The sequence below is a fragment of the Equus przewalskii genome, chromosome 14, assembly GCF_037783145.1.
Source record: "Equus przewalskii isolate Varuska chromosome 14, EquPr2, whole genome shotgun sequence".
Lineage (NCBI taxonomy): Eukaryota > Metazoa > Chordata > Mammalia > Perissodactyla > Equidae > Equus > Equus przewalskii.
Genome location: NC_091844.1, coordinates 10,666,122 through 10,683,460, shown reverse-complemented (window position 1 = coordinate 10,683,460; position 17,339 = coordinate 10,666,122). Strand labels below are relative to the sequence as shown.

General features: G+C 34.7%; 1 protein-coding gene across 7 annotated transcripts in view; it reads right to left on the bottom strand.

The window, feature by feature from the left end:
• MGAT4A (alpha-1,3-mannosyl-glycoprotein 4-beta-N-acetylglucosaminyltransferase A) overlaps nucleotides 1-17,339 on the bottom strand; it is a 150,969-nt gene that overhangs the window by 21,465 nt on the left and 112,165 nt on the right. For all 7 annotated transcript variants that reach the window (XM_070573521.1, XM_070573520.1, XM_070573519.1 and 4 more), the window contains 4 exons: nucleotides 10,409-10,455; nucleotides 8,245-8,358; nucleotides 6,709-6,784; nucleotides 61-175 (listed from right to left, as the gene is read on the bottom strand). In XM_070573521.1, the coding sequence (XP_070429622.1) occupies nucleotides 61-175; nucleotides 6,709-6,784; nucleotides 8,245-8,358; nucleotides 10,409-10,455 (352 nt within the window). The remainder of the gene's footprint in view (nucleotides 1-60; nucleotides 176-6,708; nucleotides 6,785-8,244; nucleotides 8,359-10,408; nucleotides 10,456-17,339) is intronic.

Sequence of the window (17,339 nt, the reverse complement as noted above, 5' to 3'; positions counted from 1 at the left end):
TTAAGACTCCAAGAGTCACAGTTATTTCTGAAAAGCAGAGAAATCTGACACTTTCCTTACCAATGAAGCCCAGCTGGGAGAACTCTAGTATCATCCATTCCTCAGAAGAAAGTTGAAGTGCAAAATTTTTTATAGTGTTAAAGTAATTCTGTTTGACAATAATATCGTCTTCAAGCTAAAGGAAGTTGAACAATCATATTAATAACTCAGAAAGAGAAGGACACATTCAAACAGAAGGACATTCTTTATTGTGGAAAAACCGAAGTACACTTTTATAATGAAAATCAAGAAAACAATGGTCAACAATGATGAAAATATAAAAAAAATGTATTAAAAGAAAATGAGGAAAATAAAATGGAAGATGCACATAGCAAGTCAACTAACCCACTCCCTCACTGTGGGAAATAACAATACCACTCCACGAATTACCCCTTTTGGTCCTTTCATAGTGCCCAACATGATTTTACACCATCTTTTTTATTCTTCAAAGGAAAAGAATTTCTGTTGGCCTTTTAAATTTGTTTTGCTTTTTGCATAATACATGTACCAAGTCAAAAAGAAAGTCAAAGAAAAAGCTAGCAGCTTTCCTTCTCTGCACTCCACCCTGCTAGCTGAGGTCACCAATGTTAAAAGCTGGGTGTGCATCCATTTGACACCTTCTGTATGGACAAACAGCACATACAGGCCCATACATACTTACGGTTCCCATCTACATTTACATTTTTATTAAAAAAGGATCATATTATGAAACTGGCTTTTTTCTCTTAATATATCATGAATATCCTTCCATGGTAATAAGGATATATTTAAATCACATGATCTTTTTAGTAGATGCATACTGTGTCACGGTATTGATGGATAACAATTCACTCAACTCTTCCCTGCTCATAGGCAGACATTCAGGTTGTTTCTCATTTTTTGTCAAAGCAAACAAATGCTGCAATAAATACGCTTATACTTACACAATTAGTGTTTTTCATTTCTGTAGGATAGATTCCTAAAAGTTCCCTTTTTATAATTTATAAGATATCTTCAAAATACTTAAGATGCTGTGGCAATTCACAGAGTGCCAGTTAACCCCATGTGCTCTGCCAGCACCATGTGTTATCTACCCTCAGAATTTTTACCAGCTCCATGGGGAGTTGACAGAGATCAGGGATCAGGAGTGTCTACAAAGACTTCCTCCACAGAATGTCCTTTCATAAAATTTTAAAGTCACAAGATGATTTTAATATCCTAAGAAACTTTTCCTCTTCTTAATTTCATGTTATCATTTCCAGTTACCCACTAAGTAATTTTCACTTATTTTAGTATTTAGATCTTTCACATCTTTAAGTCCCATACGTTTTCTTCTTCCCATCTGTGAAGAAACAGTAGTACTTGGAAAGATATGACACTGAATCACCAAATATTTATTGAGCTTCTATTATGTTCCAGACACTAGACTAAACACTGGGAATATTTCAGTGAACAAAAAGACATGTTTTATGCCCTCAGAGCTTTTAGGGAAGCTGAAGGGAAAACTAGACAAAGCATAGCGCTACACTGGCACCCACCCTTGCTTTCTGAAAGAGATGCCCATGCTCAAACCTAAACACTTCCTGTATATACCCAAAGGAAAGATGACCCCTATTATCAGGCAATTCCACGTTTTTCCAATAAGTAAGTTTAAAAACAAGTTTTGGACTAATTTAAAAATACAGAGATGTAGATGAAATAGTCAAATGTTTACTTAAAATTTAGTACACTAATTTTGGTTATCACACATAAATTCACATTTTTTATATTAAACTAGAAAAATTACTTTGTTCCACTCTCACATCTCATCCAACAACTTCACTTGTTAAAAAACTTTTTATTTTAAGATAATTATAGATTCATATGCAGCTCTAAGAAATAATAGAGAGATTCCCAAACACCCTTCACCCAGTTTACCCCAGTATAACATTCTCCCATCTAACTACAGTACAATATCAAAATCAGCAAACTGACTTTGATACAATTCATCGACCTTATTCAAATTTCACCAAGTTCTACATGTATTCAGTGGTGTGTGTTTACGTGTATTTGGTTCCGTGCAATTTTACCTGTGTAGATTTGTGTGACTACCACTACAGTTAGAAGACAGAACAGTTCCATCACAAGGATTCTCAAGCTACCCTTTGTATCCACAGCCACCTCTCTCTCTTTCACTCCCTTCCTAGCCTCTGGTAACCAATAGTCTGTTCTCTATCTCTATACAGTCATGCGTCACATAACGATGGTGATACTCCTAAGAAATGTGTCATTAGGCAACTTTGTCGTTGTGCGAACATCATAGCGTCCTTAGATGAATCTAGATGGTATAGACTACTACACACCTAGGTTATATGGTATTAATCTTATGGGACCTCCATTGTATATGTGGTTCATTGTTGACCAAAACATCATTATGTGGTACATGAGTAATTTTGTCATTTCAAGAATGCTATATAAATGGAATCATACAGTATGTAACTTTTTAAGACTGGCTTTTTAAACTTGGCATAATACTCCTAAGATCCAAGATGTTTGTTTCTTTTCATTATTAGTATTCCATGGTATGGATGTACCACAGTTTGTTTAACCATTCGCCTCCTTAAGAACGTTTAGGTTGCTTCCAGATTTTGGCAATTACGAATAAAGCTGCCATGAACCTTCATGTACAGGTATTTTAGTGAATATACATGCTTCTCTGCCACCAGTGTTTCGTTATGGCAAGAGACACTCTTTGAAAAATCTAACCCATATCTCATTAGTGATCGCTAGTTTACAGAGGAAAGCTAAAAAACAAGATGTACAATATTGTTTTTACAGTATGCAAATGTAGAATCAGAAAGAGGTGGAATGTTATATTTACATTTTTGCTTAAATTTTTTAAAAGTATAAGGAGAAACCAAAAACTAATGGTGGTCACCCATGGGGGAGAGAAGAAACACAGTAAAGGGGACAGGCCTAAAAGTGAGACTTCTGTGAATGTATCTTGTTTTACACAAGTTCTTTTTTTCTTCTTCTCCCCAAAGCCCCCAGTTGCAATATCCTAGTTGCAGGTACTTCTAGTTTCTCTATGTGGGATGCTGCCTCAGCATGTCTTGATGAGCAATGCTAAGTCCACACTCAGGATCCATACCCGCAAAACCCTGGGCCGCTGAAGTGGAGCACATGAACTTAACCACTTGGCCATAGCGCTGGCCCCTACATAAGTTTTGGTTTTGGAATGTTATGTTTTTTACAAGTAAAAAGGGAAAAAAAATCCTAAAAACTGAATACAAACTGAAACAATGAACCTAGTTTCATATCAAGTTGACAGCATGGTAACACCATATAAAGAATCTCTAGAAGTGACTTTCAAACAGAATTTTGACTATATAGTCACAACAGGCTATAATCTAAGAGGAAAAAAAGGACAAAGAAAATTTAAACTGCATTCAGTAGTCTAACTGTTAGTAGTGATCTTGGTATTGTTATTTTGAAACTATTGTAGTCTATATTATAGAATAAAAGAAATATGTCATTAGGATAATTTTATTGAAAACCAAGAGAAAAGAAATACATGTATAAATTCAAAAAAGTTAAATAAAAACCCTATAATCTTACATTACAACTGGGAATATCAATATAAACTTGTGATTTTTTTTTTCTCTGAAAAGTAAAATCTCTTTTCCTTGCTGAAAAGCCTAGAAGCAAGGACACCAAAATAGCAATAGCAATCTCAAGCACTCAGATTGTGTCCTAAATAGCATATGCTTCCAAAAGGCACAGGATCTTTACAGAAATGGCTGATTCTAGATCTGGAATAAGAAATACGCAAGATGTGTCAGTCAGCAAAGAAGTGATCAAAGATTACTGGACTTATATGTAAAGAACATAAGAGCCAGTTTGAAGAGATTCCCACTGGCTTATGATGTACCAATGTAAGCATCAACATAAATAATGATTGCAAAGATTGAGGCAAATCAAATATATCTTAAAAATCCATGAGTTCATAACGATACTTTAAAAATGGCCACAACTGGAGATTGCTAGGGTTCCAAATTTAACAACTGATGAAGAGAAAATCAAACATTTATCATGCCTTTCCTCTGTGAGCTATTTTTCAAGGTAACCAAGTAGTTAAGGAGGGAAAGTTCTCTATAGAAGAATTCAGCTTATAAGAACATTAGAAATTACAGAATTAGAAAATTACCACTTGGCAACCTCTAGAGAAATAATTGGTCTGGGGGTAAATATTCAATGGATCCTGAAATCATAGGAGGAATGGCTGCTGGGGAGGTTTACAAAGGAGAGATGAAGCTGACACCACTAAATCCACTGATTAATCTCAGCATCAGTAAAAGTGGGACAACCAGACATACAGCGCCTCATTATGTGATACAGGAAGAATTACTCAGTACCACCCATGAAATGCCTGAATCATCGAACAGTTTTCCAGAAGACACTGTTTTCAATTCCAAGTTATTTGTGATACAGCACTTTATGAAATTGTGTATGATGCTGTCACTGGAAACTTCATTCCAAGCCATAAGCATAGCACTAGGACAAGTGGCATTTTCTTCTTCCCTTGTTTATGTCTCTGATGACCAGAGTCAGCCCTGGCTCTACTGCCTTTTCAAAGGTACTCTTCAGAAGTCTTGGGTAATACACCCCCAACATAGGCAACACATTCCTAGGACAATCATAAAATCTAGGTTAAAATCCTTTGCTTCCTAACCCCTCACTATGATTTTCCCCAAATTTCCCAGGTGATTTCTATCCTTCACAAACACTCAAAACTAGCATTAAACTGAAGACTTTCCAGGCAAATATGTTTTTCCCACCAATACTTTATAAATCATAATAAACTCACTGAGAGAATTCTATATGAGATTATGTAAAGACTTGAATGTGAAGCAACTCCCTCTTTTTGAGGCATAATTTTTTGGCAAATAGGGTAATTTTAATAATGTTCACTGAATTCATCCTTGAAACAGCTAAGAAGTTGGAAACAATCTAAACGACCAACAATAAAGTCATTATGATACGTGAATACTCTGAATCACGTCAAGAAGTGAGTAAAAATTGTACCAATCTATAATTACTGGCATATAAAGGTGTCTACACTATGTTAAGTGACATCCAAACAGGCTATATGACAGTACGTACAAAATGTTCTTGTAAAAAATGGTTGCATTAAATGAGTTAAGATGTGTAAAGCATAAATTGTAAAGAATAATGCCTGACACATGGTAAGCATGCAATAACTGTTAGTTCATAGCTGCTTCTGTTGTTATAATATCTTATATACTGACCCTGCTTGGGGAAAGTTCTCCTTAACATCCTCTCCTTCTTAACCCCATCTTTCCTTAATTTCCTAAATATTTACTTTTCCTATACTCCACCAAAAAGCTTTGAGGTTCCATTAATTCTTTCCTTGGAGGGAAATTTAAAACAAATTTTAAAAGTGATACAACTATACTTTTAAATTCTCTCTATAAAGTTCTTGATCATAATGTAAATAGTTATATATGGGCCCTAGAACAAAGAGCAAGATTCAACTATACTAATATTTGGGATATGTTAAAATAAAATGTTTTGAAATTATTATGATGAAATTAAAATAAGACTTTAAGGTATTTATAGGAAATGTACCATCCAAATCTAGGATATTGTGTTTTTATATGCACAACTGTTGTTTACTGTTACAGTTTTATATTCTGACCCTATATCATTCACATTTCCCATCCTGTGAACCAAGGAAGGGCTCGTGCACACCTGAATGCAGCTGGCCCCAGGTAAAATGTCAAAGGAGACAAAGTCTCTCCTTAATAGGTCTGCCTTCCTACATGATGCCAGGCTTTTTTCCTTCTTTCCTCCCCGCCTCAAGCCCTGCCAGCAGCTGCCCAACCATTTCCTTTCTGATTTGGGGACCCAGAGCCTCTTCTTGCCACTCTCATCAAAACATCCTCTCAGGAAAAGATCTAATAAACCTTTTATACTGAAAAAAATAACCGACAGGCTTACTGTGCTATACCTCTCAGGAGTATCCGCATTTTGAACAAGGGATAAAGAACTTTGGTTAAAGAAATGAAATTCCAATTGTGAAATTCAAGCTTACATCATTAATGAAAATGAGATTTGGAAGAAACAAGAGCTTCCTAAAATTATTGAAGTTGTTGCCTATCTGACTACCTGACTAACTTAAAATCTGTATCATTAAAGACTTATTTTTTGAGCCATGCTGCTAAAAGTTGGACTATTAGAATGAAATGTCAGTTTTACTATCTTCAGTATAAATGTAAATGTATGGTGGCATACAACAAACAAGCCTACCATAAGACCACTAAAAACTTATATGGAAATCCTTCTGTAAAATTTGCCAAATAATTAAATCTTAAGGTTCTTTTTAACCGAGGAGAGAGGGGGATGAGAGAGAAGATGGAGGGATGGGAGAAAAGGAAGGAGGAGATGAGTGCCCTGTCCAATGTCACACCACTAAGTGGAGAGCCCGAGTTTGTGCTAACCCAGAGGATGGAAGAGCAGAGACCATGTTTCCAATGATTATGACAGACTCTTCTCCTTTCTGATACACTGTTATGTCACAGATCTCAGACGGTTTATGCTTTCAAAACTTCCTATTTTACTGAAAATATACCATTGATATTACTTTTTCTTTAAAAACATGAAAAACATTAAATGAAAAACCACACTTACCTGAAGGTAATATACGCCCTTTTCTTGAGCATACATCATTAGAAAACAATAATCTAGGTTTTGCTTTGTTCTCCATCTGAAATAAAAATTTTCAAAAATAAGTCAGGAATCAGACTCAAATTTAACAAAATAAGATAAGATGTATAATATTTTATAATATATATTATATATATGTTATATATACACAATATATATTTTATACATACATGATGTATATGTATGATATATATACAGATATATGATATAGATAGATACACATACATGATATACCCACCTAAGAGAGAATGAAAGAGAATTCACTTTTCTCTAATGAAGCCTTTATCAAAATGTATTCCCTCAAAACACTAATCCTCAAGACGTCCTGAAGGAAAAAGAAGTCTAAGGTCAAGTAAGTTTGGGAAGCACATATATTCCTTTCTGGTTACATATTAGTATATTAGAGGCACTGAAATATCCAGCAGTAAACATATTTGTTGAAAAAAGTTTTTAATCTAATATTTACCAAACTTCCTTGACCACAGGCCCTTTTTTCAGTAACATCTTAATGGAACTAGGGCTTCGAAAATTACACTTTGGGGAATCACTGCTCTGGTGCTTAGGACTATGTTTTGCATACAGGCAGAGATTAACAAATATGTACTAAATGCTTAAAAACCCCAAATATCATATTAAAATTGACAATATTAAGTCCTTTCAGCAAATCCTTGGTAGCCTACAGAAACACACTGACAGTTTATCATAGGGATAAACTGGCAACTGATGTTGAACAAGAGAAGTGGTTCCAAAAGCCAGGTTAAAAAAACAATAAAATCGAAGCTTTGAATCATACTAAGTAAACTTCTCCAGAATATACCTCACAACCTGTTCTGAATTTAATGAGATTATCTAGAATTTTTTACCAAATTCAACCCAAAACATTTTTTAAATAAAAACATATTTATTGAGACGCAATTAACGAACTGTGTGAACATATCTGTCTCTGGGACAAATTAACAACTCAAGAAATACAATAAATCTCTTCCCCAAATACTATTTTTTTCCTCTTTTCCGGTTATAGAAAATCCAAAACTAATGCCAATATCTCTTAAATTATTTTGTTTTTAATAACAACACAATGAAAGTTAAGCCCTCTAATTTTAGAGATCCAGAGATGAATAAATCCAATTGACTAATTACACTACTGCAATATAATTTTGCAGAACAGTATTACTGTTTTTATTACTTTTATTGAACCAATTCTCATTTATGTTGCATGCAGACATCAGATTTCTATCTGGACTAAGTTTTGTGTTATACTGAATATACTCTTAAGAAAAGTTCTAACATCAGAGAGCAGCACAGTTACAAAAGTTGTTAAGTTTACCAAATTCAACCTGTCATCTGAGACTCCGTAAAATTTCCAATAAAATAACCAAAAGTTGTTAGCTCTCACTAATTAGCTCAATCCTGAAATGTATTAACCTTCGATAAACAAGAACTACATTTATTATCTATTACACTTACAAGGGTGGGGGATTTTAAACAACACAACCTCACCTTACTCTTTCTTTAGAGTCTCCAAACGTCTCCTTTAAGTTTGTCAGGTCAGGGTAATAGCTCTCAGGAGGTGATATTACTTCCACCAAGCCAGAACTGATTTCTTTAGAAAACCTATCATGAGAAAGGTTAGCTGAGTTATTTAAGTTCTGTGGGACTTTATTTATCTTAATGCTCAACTTACTGTGTTTAACATAATACACATCAGTAAGATATACTTTTATGGTCACAGTGTGTTCAGTAAGGTAGCTCATCACTGATTTTATTTGTCAGAAAATACAGGTTTTTCCAATAGCACAAGGTTTCTTTAAAAATAATGCCTAAAAAACAGTGTAAAATGGCACTATCCTTCGAGTAGCATAGAAATCCCAGGCCAACAGTAGGTATTACATTCCCAAATAGTATCAGAATTTTAAAAAATCAAATCAAGGGGTCACAGAAAATAGAGACATGAAGAAAAACAAACTAATACATGTGTGTGTACCTATATACATATATTCATGCAAAAGTCAAAGTTCTTCAATTTTCAGGAAGGTTTATTTGTGGGTTACAGACTATATGTCATTGTAAACTGGTGTTTCTCAACTGGGCGTGACCCTTTCACCTGAGGGTACACTGAACAGTGTCTGGAGACGTCTGACCGTCATAACTGGGGGCAGTGCCACTGACATCTAGTGGGCACACACCAGGGATGCTGCGTACACAGCCTACAAGCATAGGACAGTCCTCACAATAAAGAGTTATCTAGCACAAAATGTCACTAGTGCCAAGGTTCAGACACTCTGTTCTAAAGTTGTTTCAATCAGTCTTTACTGACTCAAATGTAATTTCTTTCACATTTGCATTCTCCCTTATTTCCTTTTTGCAAATCTCCACAAGGTGTTCGTGCGACAACCTGCCTTCACACAAACGCTCTTAGCGATGCACTGCACTTTCTTCTGGGCTTGCTTTTCCTGCACACTGAGGAAAAGGGAATCGGAGAATTACTGCATCAGCCCCACAGGCCTGCCCACGCAGGAGCGACAATGATTGCCCTGTTCCTATATTTAAGAAGTCTATGCTAAACAGTGCTTATAGAAAAGGCTGCCAAGAAATTGAGCACTTGAAGGAAAATCTAACAAATGCACAATTTAACCCTGAACTATGCATATATTTTTAAAATCCTTGTTTTAGCTTTCTTGCCATCCTCCTCATGGCTGGGAATCTTTTTTTTTCCTTTTTGGTGAGGACGATTGTCCCTGAGCTAATATCTGTTGCCAATCTTCCTCTCCCCCCCACCCCCTAAAAGCCCCAGTACATAGTTGTACAGCCTAGTTGTAAGTCTTTCTAGTTCTTCTATGTGGGATGCTGCGACAGCATGGCTTGACGAGTGGTGTGTAGGTCGCCCCAGGATCTGAACCAGCGAACCTTGGGCCACCGAAGTGGAGCACACGAACTTGACCACTCAGCCATGCGGCTGGCCCCCTTGTTTTAGCTTTTTGATAGACAAAGATAGAGCCACATTATTTTAAATCCAGACTCGGCAAATAATTGTTATTTCTCTTTTAGTTTTCTTTGTAAGGAGAAGATATATCTTTTGGGGGCAAAAACAGATACAATTCAATGAAGAAACCCATATCAAGACTAATTTTTATGACATCACTATTAAAACTATGAAGGCAATATTAACTAATGCTACCCGAAACTTACTAAGCTTTCCATCTGTTACCTACAATGTGCCTTGCTCAGAGTAAATTGTTACACAATCTTTGCAGAATAGAATAAAAGATTTAAACATAGTTTAGCCTTGAGGTTTGAAAGTGCTATGCAACTATCTGCCCTGACAGCAGAAATTTTTTTTCTTGGTAAACAGAGAGTGAAGGATTTAAGTAATCTCATATGTCTCTCTATATCCACTGTCTCCAGGATTAAACACTGTTATGTGATGGTGCTACCTACATATGACATTCAAGTCTTTTCTTAATGAAATACACAAATTTATCCCATCAGATAACTGGATATATATGCACTCACTTTATGACAATGTAAAAGACCAATGATAGGTGGCCCTATCTGTGAACTCCACAGAGAAATGAACTATAAAAGAAGGCATTTTCTTTTGGCAAAAAGCCAAAAGACAATAGTAACTAAAATATTTTCATTTCCATAATTAAGAAGAACTTACTCTTTCTCCAGGTTGGCTACAACACTGTGTACATAATCAGTATCTGTCTGGGAAATAAAAAAAACATTGTATCTACATTCATGCTTTTATATTTTTATTTAATTTTTAATACTGAACTCAAAATTAAATACATGATTAAAACATTCACTGAAAACATCACATTAAATTTTGAGACAATTTATGGGATGTACATTTCTGTATTTTTGCTGTACTAATATATATCATTGAGTACTTACTAAGGCAATAAGCAGATTTGCAAGTTTTTATTATTTTCAGTTGTCTATGTTCAATTCAATAGAAAAACTTGAGCACAAAAACTATTTCTACTTCCTCTGAAACATCCAAACTCTAATTCATGAATAAATAACAGATACAGAATGCCACAGGGAAAGATTTTTCCACTTGGAATCATATAACCTAGGTTCAAGATTTGCCTCTGTAGCTACTGGCCTGTACAATCTAAAATAGGTCACTGCTCTGAGACTCAGTTTCCTATCCTATTTTTTTAAACAAGGTGGGAAAAAATAATACCTCAGAGCCTATGACATTAAATGACAAAACATGTAATAAAAAGCTCTGTTATTATTCTATATTATTCTTATTAGGCTAATAATGAGAACCCATGTCCAGAGCATTTTAACCACAGTTAGAAATAATCGTTGATCAGACCTCTGTACTTTTAAATTACACACAAGAGAAGATCAAATACTCCCTTTCAATTTTAAATACAATGACAGTTTATATCAAAATGCTCAATTGTTAAATGGAATCAATGATACATCAAATACGATCCATATTATAAAGACTGCCAAAACACTTAATACTTGAGGAAAACAAAGATAAAAAAGATAAAGCTTAAGCAAAATAAGTCAGAGGGAGGAAGTCAAATGCTGTATGATCTCACTCATAAGTAGAAGATAAAAATAACGACAAACAGTCACACAGAGACAGAGATTGGATTGGTGGTTACCAGAGGGGAAGAGAGGTGGGAAGAGGGCGAAAGGGGTGATTAGGCACATATGTGGTGATGGACTGTAATTAGTCTTTGAGTGGTAAACATGATGTAATCTACATAGGAATCGAAATATAATAACGTACACCTGAAATTTATATGTTATAAATCAATGTTACCACAATTTAAAAAAAGATAAAGCTTAAAAGCTGAGAAGATAAAACTTAACCCCAAAATTACAGAACTATTGAATTAGAAAAGTTGTTTTATAAGAGGTTTTCTGGAAAAGTATTTTAACTTTATGTTAATTGAAAGTAATTTCTACTTTTATTATTAAATTTAAAAGGCTTAGGAGTGAGACACCTTATTAAGACCACATCCTTCAAACTCTTAACAAAGAACCATGGAGATACAACTGGCACACAGCTCAAAACCCTCTACTTCCCCTACATAAACCCAAACGTTAGTGATCTCTTTCTGAATAAATTGCTATCCACAAGTTTAACCAATGAGTATCTTACCACTCACCAGGCTACAGTTTTGGAGAATATGATCAAGCCAGGTTTATATTATATAAACTTCAATCAGTTTAGCAACAACCTGAAATTCAATTTGATAAACATTTATTGAGGGCTAGCGATGTGCCTATCCAAGGAAACAGGAATACAAAGATGACCAAGACCAGCTCCCTATCCCCAGAAGGCTGTCCAAGAGGGGGGCCAGGAAGAAGCAGCTTATGTGAACGTAGATTACATAATCTGTAATAAAATTTATAAAACACAAGTGATCCATATCTAATACCACATATAATTCTTATGTTAAATGCTAACTGACATGACTAGTAAAGGATTCGCTTAAATGACTGGAATTGGTGTCACTCATACAACAGAATCAATCCTTTCTGGTATCTGCTAAGGGGATTGTTCTGGGACTCCTCTGAAGAAAGTTAAACGTGTAAAACTGGCCTTTCACAATCTTTGAGATTTCAAGCGTAATCTTTCAGTACTTGACAGAATGGGAAAACAGAAAATGAGTAAGGATAGAGAAGACTTGAACAATGTTATCAACTCAACAATATAAAGTCATAAGAGGTTATTTAGAAGGTAACCATCAGTGGGGGTGGCTACCATCTTTATTTTTATGGCCTCTTTCCAGAGACTACCTATGGGCTGTCTGGCTAATTCAACCTCTCTGTCTCATCAGGACTCGTCCAGGACAGCAGTGTGATCTAAGCTTTCCTGCTCAGCATCCCATTGATCATGTGTTCCCAATTTGTACATATATACTATATTTACAAATTACATGTGTATTATTGATAGCATATTATACACCCTAAAATAGATCAAAAGTAGAAAATTTTACAGTATCATATACTTCAGCGTATTATCTTAAACACACCCCATGTGTGGGCAGAGACAAAGCTCTAACATACCAATTAACTTACAATATTCCTTTTTAGTGTTTTATTTTTGTAGATTTGAATAGAAATACATATCAGATTTAGGCTTAAATGTCAAGTCTTCAGAGAGACTTTCTCTGACTATCCTATTTAAAAAGTCACCTCTGGGGGCCAGCCCTGGTGGCCTAGTGCTTAAGTTCAGTGTGCTCTGCTCCAGCGGCCCAGGTTCAGTCCTCAGGTGTGGACCTACACTGCTGGTTGGTGGCCATGCTGTGGTGGCAGCCCACATACAAAACAGAGGAAGATTTGCCACAGACGTTAGCTCAGTGCGCATCTTCCTTGGAGGGGAGGAGGGGGAGTCATCGCTGTTTTTCTTTTTTATTGCATACTATTTTCATAGCACTTACTAAATATTCAGTTATTTATATCTATATTTTATATTCACTATTTTGGTTTTTTATGGACTGCATTTTACATTAGTTTTAAATTTCACAAGGGAGAGATCTTGTCTATTTTATTTATTAATCTATACTCAGAGCTTGACAATATGGACATTATATATATATATATATCTCCCAGCTTATGGTGTAGGCACCAAGTAAATATTTGTGGAATGAAATGACTAGAAAGAAGACAGGAAATGTACGTATAAGAGATATTTTTTAAAACCAATGTTTAACTTCCTTCAAGTTATTTAAAATTTAGTCCTTTTAATTTTATGTTCTCTTTTGATCTGGTGCTTAAAATTCCTTCTTTTCATCTGGGTAACTGTTTTACAGCAGCCTCAAGTCTCTGACATTTGCAACATTTATCTTTCATAGGAGTTTGCCTCTAACTTTCTGCTTTACTCTTTGGACCATTAGAAATAAATTTCTATAATCTATTTTAAAAAGTATTTTTTCGCTGAGATTTCTTTCACATATTTTGTCTTTGCAGTATTACAGAACACAAAAGAATATTCAAAAGTGACATGTTATTTCATGTGTTGACTGATTTTAATTAAACATTTTCCTGAAATCAACTAACTTTGTTGCAGTTTCCTGACTGCCATGACATTTCACAAAGATGTATTTCTTTTCAAATGGGACGTCAGAAATCATTAATTTATAATAACAAGATTGGAATTTACTATTATCATTTCAATTAATTTATACACTACTGGTAAAACTGATTCTTAAGTATACATGTGGATGAATTGTTTATGTGTATATGGGTATATGTTGGTAAATTGTTGTCAATATTAGTGGCTTATTTGAACCCACTTTTATGCTTCTTAAACTTTCCTTATATATGCCTAAGAGAAGCTACATGACTTTGTACTCTCACAGTTCCGTATGCACAATGTGAAATGCTTAATTTTTACATTTAACTTTTTTCTCTCTCTTAGTTTGTGTGTGATTCACATAACATACAATTCACCTATCTAAAGTCAGAGTTGTGCAGCCATCATCTCATTCAATTTTAGATCACTTTCATCACTCCCAAAAGAAACTCTGCACCCCGTAGCCATCAGCCGTTAATACGTCTTTGCCCCCAGCCCTAGGCAACCGCTAATCTACTTTCTGTCTCTATAGAATTTTATATTCTGGACATTTTATATAACTGCAAACATATAATATGTGGTCCTTTGTGACTGGCTTCTTTCACTGAGCATAATGTCTTCAAGGTTCATCTATGTTGCAGTATGTATCAATAATATCTCTTAGTTTTAATATAAAAATATTTAATTTTACTTAACCATGACGAACACTCGATTCTCTGGGGAAAAAATGCTCTTTCTTCTTCTGCTATGTATGCTCACTTTCCTTCCCACCTATCCCAAGCACACCGTTCACACACCCCTAGAATATACATACCCCAGTTTTAGATTCACAGACACATTCTCAGAATGGGACGATATTACCTTTTAAAAAGTCTCCACATGCCTTTAAAAAAGATTTCAGGAAAAAGTCCTCTCATAACTTAAAGCAAGCAAGCCCCAAGATCTCAGAGACTGCCTGACTTAATTGCCAACATTCAAGAGTCGGGGAGAGGCAGGTAGAGGCCATAGGTCTAATAAACCACTCTGATTAACCATGCCCTGGCAAACCCATACTCCCTTTCCTATTTACTCTGATTTATTCTCCACAGTACTCACTACCATCTAACATATTACATATTTGTTTTTTATCTGTCTTTCTCTATAATGTAAGTTTCATGGGCAGAAGTTTTATTTTATTCAAGGATATGCCTAGCACTTACCACTGTTTCAGTAAAATTTGTTCAATTATAAGGAAATTTTACAGGACATTGTATATATACAATTTCTTCCCAACTGGTATTTGTATGATTTATAACCAATGTATAAGTAAACATCTAAAATCTAGCTGCTAAAAAATTACAGATGAAAAATACTACTGATGCACCAATACAGTAATCTGTGATTTAAAATCAAGAATAGAAATAACTATCAACTAGACAGATAATCAGCAAGTCTATAGAAGACTTGAACACCACTATCAACCAATCAGGCCTAACAGGCATCTACAAAACACGACTCTCGACAACAGCAGAATGCACACTTTTCAAGCACACACAGAACTTTGTCCAGGATAGACCATATGCTAGTCCAGGAACAAGTATTGATAAATTTAAAAGGTCAGAAATCACACAAAATCTGTTCTCTGACTACAATGGAGTTGAGTTAGAAATCAAACAACAGAAGGAAATTTGAAAAATCTACAAAAAGGTAAAAACTAAAACAACATATTTCTAAATAAACCATGGGTGAAAGAATTACAAGGGGGTTTAGAAAATATTTTGATCTGAATGAAAATAAAAACTTGACATATCAAAATTTATGGGATACAGCTAAAGTGGTGCTTAGTGGTGCTTAGAGGTAAATTTATAGCTGTAAATTACATACCTTAGAAAAGAAGCTCTCCAAGCAATAATCTAAACATTCACCTTAAAAATCTATAAAAAGAAGAGTAAACCAAACTAAAAGTGAGCAGAAGGAAGGAAATAATAAAGAGTAAAAATTAATGAAACAGAAAATAGAGAAATGATAAGAGTCAATAAAACTAAAAGTGTGTTCTTTGAAAAGATCAAAGAACACCATCGACTGAATAGCATCACAGGGAGTTTTTCTGCTTGACCCAATGGCCAGCACACTAGAGCTTAAAAGATCTAACAGGTCTCAGAGGGAGAGGAAACAAGGAAGGGAAAAGAAAAGGAAATAGGAGGGCAGAGTGGGAAGAATAAAGATAGGAGACTGCTGTTTAGTGCAACAAACTTCATAGAATTACTGGACTCTGTAGCCATGTGTGTGCATAACTAAAAAATATTTTTTTTGAAAAGAAAAAAAAATTCCTGTGTAATGTTAGACTACAAGGTAAGGCACAATCTATTGTCTAGTGGATTTTTAAAATATTTTTAATCTCCTCCAGTATCTTCCTCATTTTAGTTTTACTTTCGCCTTCTATTATTTTGCCTTTATTAAAAAAAGATGACTAACAGGTAATTATTAGAGCTTGAGAAAACATAAATATAGAGGGCTACTGTTTCTGAGGCTATTGTACTCCTCAGATGCTTTGGGTGGAAAAAAGTTCCAAAGCATTCATGTAACTAAATCCTGGCTGAAAGCATACTAAACTATCTGACTAGAAAAGACTAAACCACTTATACAGAGTTCACCTCAGAATACAGCATTGATATTAAACAGAATTACCAATGAGAAAAAGATACAAAACCTGAAAACTCCGTTTTTGGTAAAACCAATATTAATAACCAAATTCTCAAGCTCAAAAGGAATTCAGTTTGATTCCCATAACCGGAGGTAATGTGAAGAATTGCACAGACTAGCTATATTTGCAGGAAACAGCTGGACTCTGTGGCAGCTATGAAGACATAGTCTTTGATTAAAAAACCAACTAGTCTGGAATACTCTCTATCCCCTCCTTCCTCTGTAAACCAGTGGCCTAGGGGAAAAAAGCCATTTCCTGCAATGATGATTCATAAAAAAGGAAAAAGCACAGCAACTATACAAAAATATATGAAAAAGGGAGAAATTCAGCAAAACCTATGAACAAAAACAAAACATCAGAAAGATATATTAGTACATCAACTATATATGTATCAAAACAAATGAAAAATTGTGACCAAATATTTCCCTATTAATTTTAAAGGAAAAAAACACCAAATTGAAGCAGCTGCCACTATGAAGCAATACCAGATATTAGAAATCATTATAATGATTCTAAAATGTATATGGAAATAACAAGGACCTAAAATATCTAAAGCAATCTTGAAAATAAAATCGGAGAACTTAATCCTATCTGACTTCAACACTTAATTCAAAGCTATAATAATCAAGATAGTGAGGTATTTGCATAAGGATCAACCCTACTACAGATCAATGAAACAGAATAGAAAAAAAAGACCCACACTTATATGGTCTCTGCATTTTCAACAAAAGCATCAAAGTAATTCAATGGGGAAACATGTTTTCAATAACTGGTACTGGAATAAATGGATATCCATATGAAAAACAATGAACTTTACACTATCTCACACCATAACAAAAATTAAGACAGAACATC